Source organism: Brassica napus, chromosome C7, assembly GCF_020379485.1.
Source record: "Brassica napus cultivar Da-Ae chromosome C7, Da-Ae, whole genome shotgun sequence".
Classification (NCBI taxonomy): Eukaryota; Viridiplantae; Streptophyta; class Magnoliopsida; order Brassicales; family Brassicaceae; genus Brassica; species Brassica napus.
In genome coordinates this window covers 42914948-42931448 of record NC_063450.1, presented here as the reverse complement: position 1 = coordinate 42931448, position 16501 = coordinate 42914948, and the positions used below count along the sequence as shown (strand labels likewise).

The window sequence follows — 16501 nt, the reverse complement described above, 5'->3', positions numbered from 1 at the left end:
CGGTCAACAACAGACTCATTTTCCATGAAAGCATTGTACGGATCTAAAATGATGTGTCCCCTCAAAATACGATATTTCACTATATTTTTCTTGTTTGGCAAAGAAGTTTAATATTTTGGTACTTTTTTTTTGTTTTAATTATATTTTTCTTACTTTGATCTCGAAAGAGAGACCTTGATGTCCAGAGAATGTAAAAGAGTTGTTCAATTGAAGTACGCAAAGTGATAGTGGGAAAATAGCAATAAATGTTTTCACTATGCAACAATTTTATCGCGTAATTAATTTACACAGACATTCGTTAATTTAACAGTTACCAGATGTAATTTTATAAGTTTTAGAGCATCTTTGTTGGTAGAAATGCAAAAATAAGTATTTTAACAATCTAATATTATTATTTAATTTAAATTATTTATATAATTATTTTTAAATATTGAACTATCTATATGTAAATAAGTGGAATGGGGTTTATAGAACCCATCTCATTTTCTTTTCTGTTTTTTTTATAAATAATTTATTCTAGTGATGAGATCTATTTACATATTATCAGTGAAGTTACTTGTGGATACTTAAATTAGGAGGCTGATCTAACGTGTAAATAAAAAGTCTAAAAGTTTTAATTTTAAGCATGTTTCTACACGAGAACAACATTACGTGTTTAGAAACGTATATTAATTATGATAACAGATGCATGATCATTATTATCGTATTATAGGCAGGAGAAAGGTTTTTAATAAATAAATCATGATTGGCTTAACACATATAGATATTATATGTATACAGCTACTAGCTTAAGCCGAGTCTCAATAAAATAAGTATAAAATCATCAGCATAATTGAAGGATGTCATTACAACGCAAAAAAAAAAACAGTCAATCCCTTGCATATCCAACCTGTCTACTTGTACATATTTGTTCTAGCAAGAAGAAATCGTGTAGTTTACCTCTATCTAATCATAACATGACAATCATTTCAAGTGAAATGTGAGTTTGTCCTATGTATATAATTTACATATTTTAAACAAATTTTTATTTATTTGTTAAACCTTAAGTTTCTTTAGTAATCGAAGATATCTTACAGAAAGTTATTAAAATCCTAAAGTTTTATTGGTTTTCCCACACATTTATACAGCGGAAGGATTAGCAAAAAAGTAGATTATTGTGATACCTCTTGATAAATATAGTTGCATAAGTAGATCATTTTTACATACTCATTGAAAACTAAACAAAAATGTAGGAGAAGTAGACGAAGTACGGATTAATATATCCACATAATGTATACTATATTACTATATGAACTTATCAAAACACTTAATGCGCTGAAAGTATATATGGGGTATAGCTTTAATGTTTGTGTGCTTAGAAAGTCGCGGTGATGTTTTGTATAGGTTTTTTTTGGTAAACGATGTTTTGTATAGTTTCTTATGGAAAATGGAAATACAAAAGAATCGCCGCCTTCCAAATGATTGAGCATTTAAAAATTTCAAGTTGGAGAGAGGTTGACATTGACTTTGGTTTTATCTTCGAGAAGCCATGTTCATGAGAGAAGGATTTGCAGGCTTCTTTCGAGGTCCTAGAGGAATATTATTAGACATGAAAGTATGGACAAAGAGGTGAAAGAACAACAGCTATAAAAAAAACAAGAAGAAGACAAAATAAAGAAAGATTAAAAAGGATAATTTTAGGTCAAATGTTTGGCCGTTGAGTAGCTAGCCGTATGATCCAACAGTTTTGCTATAGCGGTCAGATAGCGCCATTACGATAAATGAGCTGTAATTAATCATGCAATATGTTGGAGGAAAAAAGTAGCGAGGTCTTATACCCAAAGCATTGATATTCTTTAGCTCATCATTGACAATAATGCATAAAAATACAAGGATACAAAAAGAATATATGTACACGGATCTTTACGCGTAGAAAGTTAATGAGATAATTAGTAAAACACATCGTCATCTATATATCCATACATTGTTTCGCATATTATATTCATAATGTAAATCTTCATGTGCACTAATTATTGCGGAGTTCTCTGGCTGCAAAATGAAGATTTTAGTGTTGGATGGTGGGAAAAGGGATATTGGAAGCAATGCCAAAACAATATTTTATATAAATTCTAACATTCAAAACTAACGTGTCAATCACATATGACCGGTTCAAATGGTGTCATGGACCCTAAGACAAAAAAAATTAATTTTTCAAACTGTTATTTTTTTTAATAATCTGATAGATATATATATTTTTTTTTTTAAATACCAGAAGTATTTTTAAAAATAAATTTATGGAAATAACAAATACTTTCATATAACCAAATTTTGGATCCTTTTTCTTATTTTTAATATAAAAATACATATATTTTTTTAAAAAAATCGGACCCTTATCTATTAAAAAATAGAGAGACAACGGATTGGGCTCAGGATGGTCGTACTCCCCCCCCCAGGACGGGTCAATCAGACAATAGTTACATGTTTTCAAACGCTCACAAATAGTATAAAAACAACTAACAATGATGAAAACATAAAATGGAGACGAATAGAAGATGCGGAAATTAAAGTGAGAGAGCATCATTTGTAGTAGAATGATGATTGCAAAAGTGGGACAAAAACAGAAAACTCATGATTTGGTCACACGAATATATATATATATATATATATATACACATTTCCTTGTTCTAAGTACAAAGAAAGCTTGCTTAGAGAGGCAATACCATACGAACGTAATGAAGAAAGAGACTGATGAAACATCACTCTCGTGTCCAATTCCAGAATTTTTGTGGCATCAAGCTTTTGTTTTCTGCTTAGAACCATATCAATTGTGTTAGCATTAGTCTTAGATTAGTCCTATTATGCTTTTACAAGTTTTTAATCTTTTTTTGGACTTGTCTAAGAAATTTGGCTTCTTGAAGCACTTTAGATTTCAAGTTTCATAACTTGTAATCAATCTTCTTTTCATTACAAGTTAATGATATTAACATTTCTAGCAAAACAAAAAAAAGCTTTTGTTTTCTCGTTATTTTCAAGAATACCAATATTGCTTCATCTTCTTAGTATAATTATCAACCTGCAGCATTCGTCTGTTGATTTTGAAGTGTCTGTTTCTGTTTCTGTTTCAGGGGGCTTATTGGAACCAGAATTTGGAAAGAGTTGAGTGATTTTAGAATTTGACAGATTTTTAAAAGTTTAGTAGATTTCACAAATGTTTCCTAATTTCTATCAAATATTTTGTATTGATTTTTATAGATTATTATTGATTATTAAGAATTTGCACAATATAGTTTTTTCAAAAAGTTTTTGCTTCTAAGGTACAAAAAAAGTTGTTGAAATTTTCAACAATGAATTTCGATGAAACACTATTATATTATCGTTTGGTGTGTTTACATAGACAAATGCATTTTATGGTATTGATTATTTGTGTTATGCATGGTTTGTTCTTAGTTATGTTGTGAAAATAATCATTTTTTATCTTCATACTACATGACATATTTTTAACAGTCTTGTTTTCATTGACATTTTTTTTGAGACACCGCTCATACAAACGAAAAATTACGTTAGAACACACCAACTATGAAACTTACCGACAAAGAGATCTTCTGAAAATCACATGTCAAACAAAAAATAAATATCATAAAGTGTGGGAATGTTTTTATTAGTACACAAATTTCAGAAATCTTATGAGTAGACATACTGTTTTCAAAGTCTAGCTTATGAGTAAAAATATAAAGAATTTAGTTCCCAATAACCATAGATTTGAATAGAATAGCAAAATCAATAAAAACTAAATTTTTTGAATAACAAAGGATTTGAATAGAATTTAAAAATCTTAAAACCAATAACAATGGATTTTGGAAAGACTTTTAAAATCCATAAACCAATAACCATGAATTCTTAAAATTTTATAATTCTTTAAAAATTCTTAAACCAATAACCCTCTTTATATGTGACATGTAGAAAATATTTTAAAAGTATACTTTTTGTAAGTACTACTTCGTTTCACTTTAAAGTTAGTTACTAAAGTTAGTAATCATAGTTGTCGCTTTCACCATAAACTTAAATACAATTAAGTTCGTCCAGCTTTTTTTTTTTTGCCATATGATTTTATTAACAGGCCGAAGTTCCAACACAAAGCCCATACAAAAAGATACAGAAGAAACATAAAACAAAGACAAAAGCTCAAACAAAGAGCAAACCCAACCACGTGTGGAGAGATCAAAAAGAAACGGAACACGTGTCTGAAACTCACACCACGAGGGACCACGCGTCCTTTCACCTCCACCGCTATCGTCATCTCGAGATTCTACGCCGGAGACTGAACGACGATGCACCGGAACCACCGAATCACACCGGCGTCACACCAGGAACACCATCCTCCATCATCTTCTCCGACTTAATAGACACCACCAACCAAACAGAGCGATTAAACACCTGACTCCACCGGGACTTCACCCACAACCACCGAAAAGCCACCTCCAACAACTGTATCGGAGGTTTAGGAAATTCAGCAGCAAGCCACACAGTCTAGTTTTAGAGAGCATCAATAGATTGGAATCGAGATCTCATCCAAAAACTCAAACCTAAACCCGTAATCAATCAGTTAGCGCCATCGGCTAACCAAACTTAAGAAACAGAACACACCAATCCAAAGACCATACCCCATGATCTTCTCATCACAACATCAACACCAACCGAGATCAAACTACTACGCCGGATGGTTCCCCCAAAGAAAGCGCGAACCACCAGAATCCAAAGCCGGCTACACAGCATCAAAGAAACTACCGTATACCAGAGTCAAAGCCTATTTGTCAGGAGACTACACCGTCGAAAAGTTTTCGCCGGCAGGGAACCACCGCGACTCACTCTCTCTCTCAAGGAGAGAGAAGAGAGAGTCTATCGTTCCCTTTCACAGTTACTTAAGTTCGTCCAGTTTCAGTTAACTTATGACATATATTAAAAATAAAATTAGAGACCAAAAATTGACAAGGAACAATACGTATTGTTAAAATATTGTTCACACTATATATCATCCAATTTTTTTTTTCTAAACTAGCAATACAAATAAATGACACGGTAAACGTTTTTGTCCATTTGAAACAATGGGTCAATACACACACACCCATTGCTAGTTTAATGTTTCAAAGTACCTTAATATTGTAAAGATTAAGTTTTGAATAAACCTATATAGTTTAATATTATGTTATTTTTGACTCATAATAAGCAGTAACTTAATATTATGCATGCTTGAATTCTACATCTGATAATTCCATTTTAACCTCCGCTTTGGTCTTTGGGGGAGTAATATACTGTTACTTATGAACAATATTTCAATTCCTTTAGAATTTTATATGCTTTGTTAATTACAATGATTTTTTAAAACACTGGATAACACACATGACATAATAAAGTATAATCTCTAACTATATATTAATATGATGATCAACCATCTGTAACATATGCAATATTGATGAACAACTCCACCGATGATGATTCCATGATGAAGTTCTCCCAAAACACTTGGATCGACAAAACTGCATATACGACATCTTCGATAGACATATTGGGCGACCACAACGAACGACTTTTCCTATGCTACTCTGGAATATCCTATAAGATTCACATCTTATAATTTGCAAGAATTGCATAGTCTGAGATTAAAACCCCGAACCTGAATGTAGAAACTTTTAAATCTTAACTAGTAGGTTAAGGTGATTCCACATGATTTTATTTCATAACATGAATACGAGAACCACACCGTAAGCTAAGCATCCTATGTGTGTACGATACCAACCGGTACCCGATGCATTGATTAAGGACAGGATACATGTTAAAAAAATTTAATCTACTACGGATCCCCTAGACTATATTTGCGAAGTGATTTTGCCACATGTCTTATCTACAATCATTTTTACAAAAAAAAAATGATGACATGGCTAACAAGATTGATGACATGGCTTATAGTTAATATGACATGGACAATCACATTTATTACTGACATATATTTTTGGTACATTTTATAGAATATGACAATAACTAATACATTACATTTAATGTTGATTTATATTTTTGTTAAACTTCTTAAAATATGGTAATAATTCATAAATCATCACTAAAATAAATATATTGAAATATGCATTATAAATTTCGAAATAAATTATTTAATTGTATTTTTATAATTATACAATTTTTATTACTAATATTTTCAAAATTTTCTACATCTTTTTAAAAAAATTAATAAATTGTTAATCGTAATTTTATTAGTTTCTTTTAGATATCTACAAATTTTATAAATATTGTTTAGTTATAATTTTTAATAACTATACAATTTTTATATGATTTTTAGTAATTTTAGACAAGTTGATTTAATACATTTAACCAAAATAAATAGATAAAAATTTATCTAAGATTCGAATTTTAAATATATTACATATATATTATTAAATGTAATTTAAAATAAACAAAATTATTTTTTCTCAATTTTATGCTTAAATAATCAACTTTATATTAAATATTAGTCAAAAATAATAAAATATATAATATTAATAAATCTCATTTTAAATATAATTGTACTTTTAAATAATTTATCAATGCACATGGTGCACGAAAACACCTAGTTCAACTGAAACGACCAAGAAGTCCACAAACCTATTCAGAGTTAGTATACGCTTACATTTTGGTTTAATTTATTTGCTCATTAGCTCCTAAAATTAAGCATGTAAAAATATAGTTTTTTCTTACGACAAATCCAAGTATCCATGTTATGCCTCGAATTCTATGTTACAATGGTGTAACATGGAAACGAAAACATAGATGCGAACAAGCATTGTGCCTAATTCACAAATAGTAATATTCACATGTAATGTAGCAAAATGGTCTTTGATATTGAGATACCTATGAAGCAGTGTTCTTTGGGTTGATTAAGGCTGCTGACAAAACAATAAGCACGTGTTGTGTTAGGCTTCCAAATCTTTAAAAGTTCAATTATATATTTAGTAATTATATAGTTGACGTTATGCCACGCATCAAGACAAAGATGGAGGTGTTCGCCGACGGAGAGATATTAGCAGAGGTCAAATGTCATAATTAGTAATTACATGTACTGATTTACATGGAGTCCTAAATCGCCGGAAATCAAAATTACCATCAAACATGTTTAGTGATCATCGTTGTTTTTGATCACGGAGGTTAAGTAATGCAGTAATTATTAATTATGTTCCCTCTAAAAGTAAAACCATTTTCATATTTTTAATAAGAAAAGGTATTCGACTTTACTTGATTTCAGCACATAACGAAAGAGGCAATTCTCGTGTCTCTTTGACATTTGGGTCCAGTTAATGGAATCCTTAAAATGATTTTTAAGTTTAAGTATTTGTTTAGTACTTATATAACATTTCACGTCACTAAATAGTTGTAACGAAATGATAGTTAAGTCTAAAATAATTGTCTTTTTCTAGTTTTCTTCGTATTCAAATCTCATTAACTTCGGCTTCGAACAAGATATTATATACAAAATATCTTTGATGCTTTTTCTTATTTAACATCTAGAGATGCTATCAAAATTCAATTCAAAGTTTTAGAAAAGCGTAAGTGAAAGATTTGAAACTTCATATTCATAGATACATATATTCAAGTTTAAATTGTTATTTCCTTTTCTATATGATCTCATGCTACCAACTGATTCGGGGAGATTTTTGTGTCTTTGTAGCGGGTGTATATAAATCTTTAGTCCTAAGTAAAGCAAAAGCAATAATTAGAAAGTTTAAAGACCAGTTTTGAATTTTAATTAACGGAAACACAAAGAATGAAAAAGTTATAAACATTTTTAAGAAGGTGACATGTATTTTCAAAAGATAAAAAGAAGTAATAATAAAAAGTGTTTTTGTCTAGTTGAAAAGTATGACCCATGATCTTACTCGTGTATAATTACACAAGTAGGACCTTAACTCTTTTTCCACATTTTGATTTATAAATATATAGACGGCATATATTTTTAGTTGTATAATAGATTCTGATCTGCATTTTCGAAAATTAGGATTATATTTAAACAAATTTTTAATTTTTAATATATAATTATTTTAGATAATATAAAGTTGTGAGTTCCAAAAAATAAACATAAAGATAATGTATATTTATAGACGTAAAATTTTAACATATGTTAACAAGTTTATTTTTTGAGTAAAAATATTCTATAGTTTACAACTTTTAGTTTATTCTAACAATGTAGGATGCTGTGTTTATCAGTTTAGATGAGACTAATATTTTGAAAATAAAAAGTTTTTATTTTCACTCAATGAAAATAAAATGGTTAATCTACAAATTTAGTATAATTTTGCCATAGTAAGTTTCAGATAATACTTCTATTTAATATAATATACACTATACTTATAAATTTATAAAATATCATATATATTTTTTGTTCTATAATAAAATATTAATTAATGTCAATTTTTAATAATATTATATTACAAATTAGGACATTAATTAATGCGTTATACTATAAAACATTTTCAATTTTTTGTAAGATTCCGTTATAATTAAAGTAAAATAAAATTTTAATAGTTAAAAACTAATGTCAAATAAATAAACATTCAAAGGTTTCTAATTGACATATTTTGTAAATAACACATGAATTAAAAGTGACTTTTATATTATGATTTTGTTTTAATAAGATATATCTAGTCGGAATTATATTAATTGAACAATAACACTTTCATTCATTTTAATACATAATATTTAACGAAAATTATTTTAAATAATTCAGAATTAATAATTTTGTAATTAAATTCTTATTTAAATATATATTTGCATCCATATTGATAAAATAACTTATGGCTTTTAAAGTTGAAACAAGCAGTCAAAATTCACTCTTTCATTTGTTCTTGTATTCTACAAGTTAGTCGGTATAACTTTATATTTATCAAATATCATGTCTTTTATTCAGGAATTTGAAATTGAAACCTAATTTCACATGTACAACTGGTTTAGACTTCAAAAATTTGGGTATTTATTTTTTCATTCTACGCAGGCTAATTATTCCATTGACTTATTGTTGGAGTCGGCATTCCTGAAAATTAATTTTTCAAAAAAAAGTTAGACGAATTACATAGCAATTATAAAAAGGAATTTTGTCTGGTTGAAAAACATATCAAATGAATAATTACACAATGTGTTGTTTGGTGATTAATTACGCTGGAGGTGAAGTCGGAGAGGAGATATAATAGTCAAAATCTCTGATTAGCCACACTCTTTCTTTAAGTCTTCTTTTATTGAATCCTCACTTTCTTAAACCTGTCCATCAGCCACTCTTTTCTTCCCTTTCTGTAAGGTCTATGTCTCAATTATAATGATCAAACTCTTCTTTCTCCAATCTCACATCTATTTTTCTTTCCTTTAATTATCTTCCATTATAACAATTATTATGCATATATGACGCGTATCAGCTCCTTATTTGTTACTTTTCTCTAATTTAAATTTATTAACTTTAATCAATGCGCACATTTAATAAACTAGAACTTCTTACGTTTTTATTTGTCAACCACAAAATCCTTGTGTCTAAATTATTAGTCTAGTGGTCCACACGAAAACAAGAAAAATATGGCAAGTCATTTTGTTTTGTGAACAAAAATTATAAGGAAATTTCCGTAAATAACCGCTAAATAAGTGACATCAGTCCTGAAGATAAGTGACATCAGTCCTGAAGTTTCCGTAAATAACCGCTACACTCATCAGGGCATTTCGGGTATCGGTTCGGTTCAGTTCGGGTATTTCGGGTTTCAGGTAGTTCGGATAAAGGCTAAAAGATCCATTTAGTACTTGACCTATTTTCGGTTCGGTTCGGTTCGGATAGTTTCGGGTTCGGTTCGGTTCGGATAGTAAATGTAGGAACCAGAAAATATCCGGAAAAAGTTCGGTTCTCATTTGGATCCGGTTTGGGTTCGGATAGTTCGAGTAGTTCGGATAATTTGGATAAAATATTGGTTATTTAAGGTAAAATATCAAATAATTAGGATGATTTAGATAAAAAATTTGGATATTTCGGATTACTTTGGATATTTCGGATAAAACTATCCGGATAGTTTCGGATACTTTCGGGTAGTTTGGATACTTTATAATAATTTAGTTATCCTCAACTATTTTCAAATACTTTTAATAGAATTTTAAATTAAAAATATATATTTAGTAATGTTATATGTATATATAATTAATATTTTTATATATTCGGGTACCCGCTCGGTTCTCGGTTCGGTTCCGGTTCGGTTCGGTTATTTCGGATATAAAAATATAGGAACCGTTCGGATATTTGAGGGTATTGGTCCGGTTCCGGTTTCGGATATTTCGGTTCGGTTCCGGTTCGGTTCTTCAGTTCTGGTTATTTTGCCCAGGCCTAAACTCAATATTCGCATCTCGTGAACGTATGCTGTCAGAGCAGATGCCTTGCAAGTATCTAATTATATTTAAAAATATAATTAGAAAACCCTTTTCAATCGTTTCTCATTCTTATAGACGATTTGTGTTAATAATCCTAGAACTTGCTCCCGTCCTAATATTTGATGGGTCTTATTAAGATGTAAATAGGGCGGCCTTCTTTACGCTTTAGACCCATTCATATATTATCATATGGACTACTTAAGCCCAATGGGCTTACCAAACGATCAAATGGAGTTACGTGGTCTCGAGACCCCCAACAAATTAGTCGCTGTCGCGGCATGGGTGCCGAGAGAGGGGAAATTCGAATTCGATTTACCTTTGCAAATTCGACATTTCTCTATATATCACGAAGATGTAAGATGTCTGGCTCCGAAGTAATCGCTGATGTAGTTGATGAAGCAGACGTCGTGGTGAGTGGTAAAGACCATGTGGAGTCAAGATGCTGAGCTGGAGTCGTGTAGACTTGGAGAGCAAGAGAATATCTTGGAGATATGGAAAAAGTAATAAACTTGAGAAGCAAGTTTACGATTTAAAGAAAGAGGAATAAGTGCATGGAATAAGTGCATTCCAAGAAAAGGAAAGTTGCACTTATTATTATGGAAGATGTCTATACATGTTGCCTTGGAGACTAGGGTTTCGGGAACATGGAGAATAACTATAAGATAGCTATGGGGTCGTCTGTATAGAGATAGAGACATAGATGCTGATCTTATAGAGAGAGATAAGATCTTGGAAGTGTTCTGGGTCGTGCTGAAACAGTGGCTGAAGTACTTGATGGAAGAGAGACACAAGTGGCTTAGGAATCGTTCAGTAGCAGTTGTTAGGGTGTAACAGACTGTGTAAAGCTGATTAATCAGATCTTGTAATAGAGTGTACAAGACGATTTCTAATAAAGCTTAAGTGTTGCTTGTAGTTGTTTTATCTCCTTGATTTATCTTCTGCATTACTATATTGTGGTGTCATCTTTGCACTTACATATCAACTTGGAAATAAAGCAGGAACATCAAATAAAGAACGAAAATGAAATGAAGTTATAAAAAATGGTGCCATTTATTCGTTTTTAAACATCAAAAATATAGTAATAAGATCGATACTATCAAAAAATCCTCTCTCCTCCTTCTATTTCTCTCTCGCCCAATAGTCTCTCTCTTACGGTGCTTTGATTTTTCCCCGGCATACGGTGGCGCGTCCGCGCGAGTGCCGGCGCCGGAGGTCCTCTGTCTCTCGCTTTATTATTCCCGTTTTGCTGCCGCTCCGTCTCTCTCGTTTTCCTTCGATATGCACAAGGTTCGGGGTTAGGGTTTGGTCTCGGGTGGCGCTCCGCTGCAGAGGAGATGCGACTCCGGCGGCTTATCTGCTTTCTCTGGATCCTTGGTGAGGAGGATGAACGGTGGTTGGATGTTGCAGTCGGCTTTTGGGTTCAGGACTTAGATCTTTTTCTCCTCAGATCTCTGTCCGGTTTCGCTCTGTTCGAGAGGAGGAGCGGCGGTTTGATTCTGCCTCTGTTCTAGGATGTCAATCAAATCGGGTTGGTGTTTCTCGATTCTTGTCGGTGTCGTCAAGCGCCGGTCTCTCCTTTCCCTAGTCTAAGTGTACCCCGGTGGATCTCATTACCACGGTGGCGAGTCTTGTAGCTCGAGTTCGCAGGTGGGTTTGTCCTCGAGCTCTTTTCCGGCTCGTGTAGGTCTTGTGCTTGGTTCAAAGGGTGGTTGTCTGTGCCTCTCGCAAAGCCGATTCACTTCAGATCTTCTCTTCTCGATTCCTTGTTTGTTGGTCCTCTGAAGGCGACGGTCTTCGGTGAGGATTGGGCCCTGGTTCTTCATACTGTCTTTGCTGTCGCATGAGACAGATTCTAGCAGCACAGGTTTTTAGTTCGTCGGTTCTCGACGACTTCAGGCTTTATAGCGGTTCACGTCGACGCTTGGTCCTCGCTCACATCCCAGAATCACTTAGGTTCGCCTGAGCTTAGTGGCGGTGTGCGTGACAATTTTGTGCAGGTTCGAGGCTTCAAGTCAAGGAGTACGAAGGTTACGACCCATTTTGGCTCAGAGCAGATTGGTTTCTAGTATGTTCCGTGTCTAATAAATGCTCTGTTTGGTTGCGGCTAGTGTGCTTGGCCCTTGCCACTGCTGTTTGTTTTGTGGGCGGACGCTAAGTAAGTCATCCGCGAGCTGGTCTTGGTTGAGTCAATATCTTAATGAGCGGATCATCGACGATGCCAAAATTACCGGGTTCCGGCTCTCGATTTACCGGTGACTCCTCCTTTTGTGGAAAGTGGATGGTGCTGACTTAGTCAAGCTTCGAGACGATGGTTTTGGTTTGTCGTGTCTGCCCCGGTTTAGACTAGATCGAGTCTCTGTTTAGGATTTTATTTTTATTTTTCTGCTCCTAGTTTCCTTTGTACTTCTGTCAAAAATTTAAAAACTTGGTAATAATATCTTTACATTTTTACCAAAATAAAATAAAATATAGTAATAGTATTGACATTCTTTGGCTTGACCTCACTCTCTCTACTCACGGCCAGCTTCTTCTTACTCTCTCTGTTTTACAGTTGTATTTCAGTGTCACACAAGCACACACATTCTCTGATTTACAGTTGTGTTTCAGTGTCACACAAGCACACTCTCTCTCTCTCTTTATTTGCTAGTAGAGAGAAGAGAGAACACTTTTATGTCTACATTGTTAACCTTTTCTTGTTGTTCATTTATTTTTGGTTCCTTTGAGGTTTTATCTCAGGTTTGGGGGCAAATATCAAAGATTGAAATATATGAAGTGTTGCTAGCTCAAAATGTTAAAGGTATACAAGACAAAACAAAAGGTTACATTATAACATTTGGGATCCAACTAATCATGCATATTATCATTGGTTATAAAAAACGGTCCAGCCAAACAATTTTCTTAAAAATCGATTTATACAATTCAAATAAGTTTAAATTCTTGAAAATTGGTTTAAACCAAAAATTAGTTTAAATTGATATAAATTAGTCTTAATCTGTTAAATTAAGTTATAATGTTGGTATAAATCCATAAATATGTTTAATTTTGTATGTCTAATTTTGACAATTCATCGAAATAGTTTTATAATAAAACCAAAAAACTAAAATATCTTATATACATGCAAAATATATAATATAAATTAATAATTGTTTAATACCTAGACTCGAAATAATACACCTAGTCGGTAGTTCTCTACAAAACACTTAATTACCGTCTAACGATTTATTTTTAACAAAACCAGCACCTGCCTAACAAATGAAAATGTGAATTTTTTTTTCTTTTCTTTTGGGATACTAGCTGTAATTCATTTTGAAAACATTTTCTTTTTCTTGTTCTTTCAAAATAATTACACAGAATTAGCTGGCAATATATTTTCCTAAAACTGAAATCAAGAATACATTTCTTCCTTGATGCATTAGTACCCCAAAAGGTAGGAATAATTTAATAAATTATCTCTAATATTAAATGATCCTTATCCCTTTTAGTCAATCATTTTCATACACGTGTATGTGCATGGTACATTGATTTTTTCATAAACTTCACTTATAATCATGTATAAAGTATTGTTGAGTCGATATCTTTTGAAACAATGTGTGCACTGAAAAAATATTACGTGATATCATATCTTCCCCCATATTATCTTGCTTTTTTTCTCATCAATAATATTATTCGCGAAGTGATTTTTTTTATTCAAACTCTCACGTTAAAAGTTAGATCGGTTAATATCATTGTTACCCTTAAAAATTATATATATATATATATATATATATATAATTAAAAAAATGTTTTATGTTAATAATATCATATTTTAGAAAGAAAAAAAAAGACAATTCATATATATTTGTCGTTATCTTAAAATAATATTTTATATTTTAAAATATTGAAATTAAAATATACAACAATTTATAATCAAATATTAAACAGGTAAAACATTTGCATAAAGATATTTTTTTTAATTATTTTAATATTTGAGTATTTTTAATGAAATTCTTTATCAAATATAAATAATTTGATGTTGATTTAATTTTTTGAAAAGATCAATAATAACTTATCGTACATGTTTGATTTAAACTAATAAATATTTGTAAGAAGATTATGCCCGCATGCGCGGACACAAGTATCCATTATTTTACATATATCTTAACAATTTCTTACTCTATTCCAAACAAATAGTACATATATAATTTCAAAATTTATGAACAAAGCTAGAAATTAGTGATCGTAACAAAATAGACTAATATACTAAGCTAAGTTAGTCTTATATAAAAGAAAACTTACGAAAATAAGTGACTCAAAATAAATAAAGAAATGCACCACAGCCACACACACACACACACACACTATAGAAGGGAGTATAGAAAGTTTTGGTCAACGAATAAAGATTACCACAATTTAATTACTGCAATTTTGTGTTAATGTGTCAATGCAAAGAGATTACTACAATTTTATAATGCCTAGAATCACCCCTCCAGCTATTATATAAACAACCAGGGTACCAACAAGTCTCACACACACAAACACAAAAGAAGATAATCATGGTGAGGTCCAGGGTGAAGTTATCACTCATACCTGACAAAACATCAAGGAGAACAACGTTCAAGAAGAGGAAGGGAGGGATTATGAAGAAACTCAACGAGCTTGTGACTCTCTGCGGCGTCGAAGCATGTGCGGTCGTCTACAACGGTCCAAACGATGCGAACCCGGAGGCTTGGCCGTCAAGGGAAGGTGCTGAAGAGGTGATTTCCAAGTTTATGGGGTTCCCGAAGGTGGAACGGGAGAAAAAGATGTACGACCAAGACAGGTATACGGGGGAGAGGATCATGAAAGAACAAGCGACGCTCGAGAGGGTGAAAGACGAGAACCGAGAGCTCGAACTTAAAGAGATTATGTTCGATCTTCTCAAAGGGAAGAGGATGATGGAGCATCATTCTAGTGATGCACGTGTTGTTAATGAATTGTGTGAATTCATTGACTATAATGTCAGTGAGCTAACTAAGAGGATCCATTTGCTTCAGGCCAACGGCGGGCCAGTTTCGTTTCCTCCCCTTGATGTCGGTGCTGCTGTTGGGGATGTGAACCCTATTGCTGATGCAGATGTTTCTCCCGTAACGATGCCTTACGGATTTAATTTTGATAATATTCAAAACATGAATATGAATCAACCAGCTCCTGCGTATCTCAATGGTCATATTCAAAACATGAATATGAATCAACAAGCTCCTGCTTATCTTAATGATCATATTCCATATCAGAATATGAATCAGCAAGCGTTGTTTCACAACCAGGTTCCAACTAACTTTTCTGGTCATGTTCCATATCAGAATATGATGAATTATCAAGAGCCAATTCAAAACCAAGTGCCTGATAATGTTTATGATCAGAATCAAAATGGATTCAATGGTTTGAACCAGGGTATGGGTTTGGATATGAATCATAATCTGAGTGAGAGTTTCAATCAGTATACAAATCTACATGATCAACCGTACCTGAACCAATTGATGGCACAAACTCAGCAGATGAGTTATGCTGAAGAGCTTGCAAGCCTTGCTGCCATGGACAACAACAACTATCAACTACCAAGCACCAGTTACATGCCGTCCATGGATCTTTCTGCTCTTAACACCAACAACAACCCTTGGCCTACTAGGTTTGGTTTGGAGTGAATTTTGTTATAATTTGCATTTGTCAGTTCTTCATTTTAAAAGATAACATTATATATGATGTCTTTGCTAAAATATTTCAGTTGTTGTAATAATAATTAAAGGTTTTTTTGCCTTTAAAAAATAAATTATGTTGTTTTCTTTTTTATAGCTGGTTTGATCTTTTCTAGTACTTGTGATGGTGAATAAGATTAGTATAGACAAATATTTGCATGCCTCCTTAGAGGTACTAATGGACCCTCAATCTCTCATAGGAAAATACTAATTAAGTGGCCCAAATCTTTAATCACGGACATGTTGGGAAACATGGCCATATGCAACCTAACGTTTTAGGGCCTGGGTGAAAAGTGGTCGTAACAATTGAACTGTTCACGCTTTTGCATGATTGGGTCAAAACACAATATAATTTTGAGATTTATACACACTTGAAACGT

The 16501-nt window shown here is 32.2% G+C and overlaps 1 protein-coding gene across 1 annotated transcript; it reads left to right on the top strand.

Moving 5' to 3' along the window:
* Positions 1-14374: 14374 nt before the first annotated feature.
* LOC106352178 (MADS-box transcription factor PHERES 2-like) lies at positions 14375-16269 on the top strand. Its single transcript, XM_013791847.3, has one exon. The coding sequence runs from the start codon at positions 14943-14945 to the stop codon at positions 16068-16070; it is 1128 nt and encodes a 375-aa protein (XP_013647301.2). The 5' UTR covers positions 14375-14942; the 3' UTR covers positions 16071-16269.
* Positions 16270-16501: the final 232 nt, after the last annotated feature.

Coding starts and splice junctions, on each gene's coding strand:
- LOC106352178 (XM_013791847.3), top strand. CDS start 14,943: ATGGTGAGGTCCAGGGTGAAGTTATCACTCATACCTGACAAAACATCA.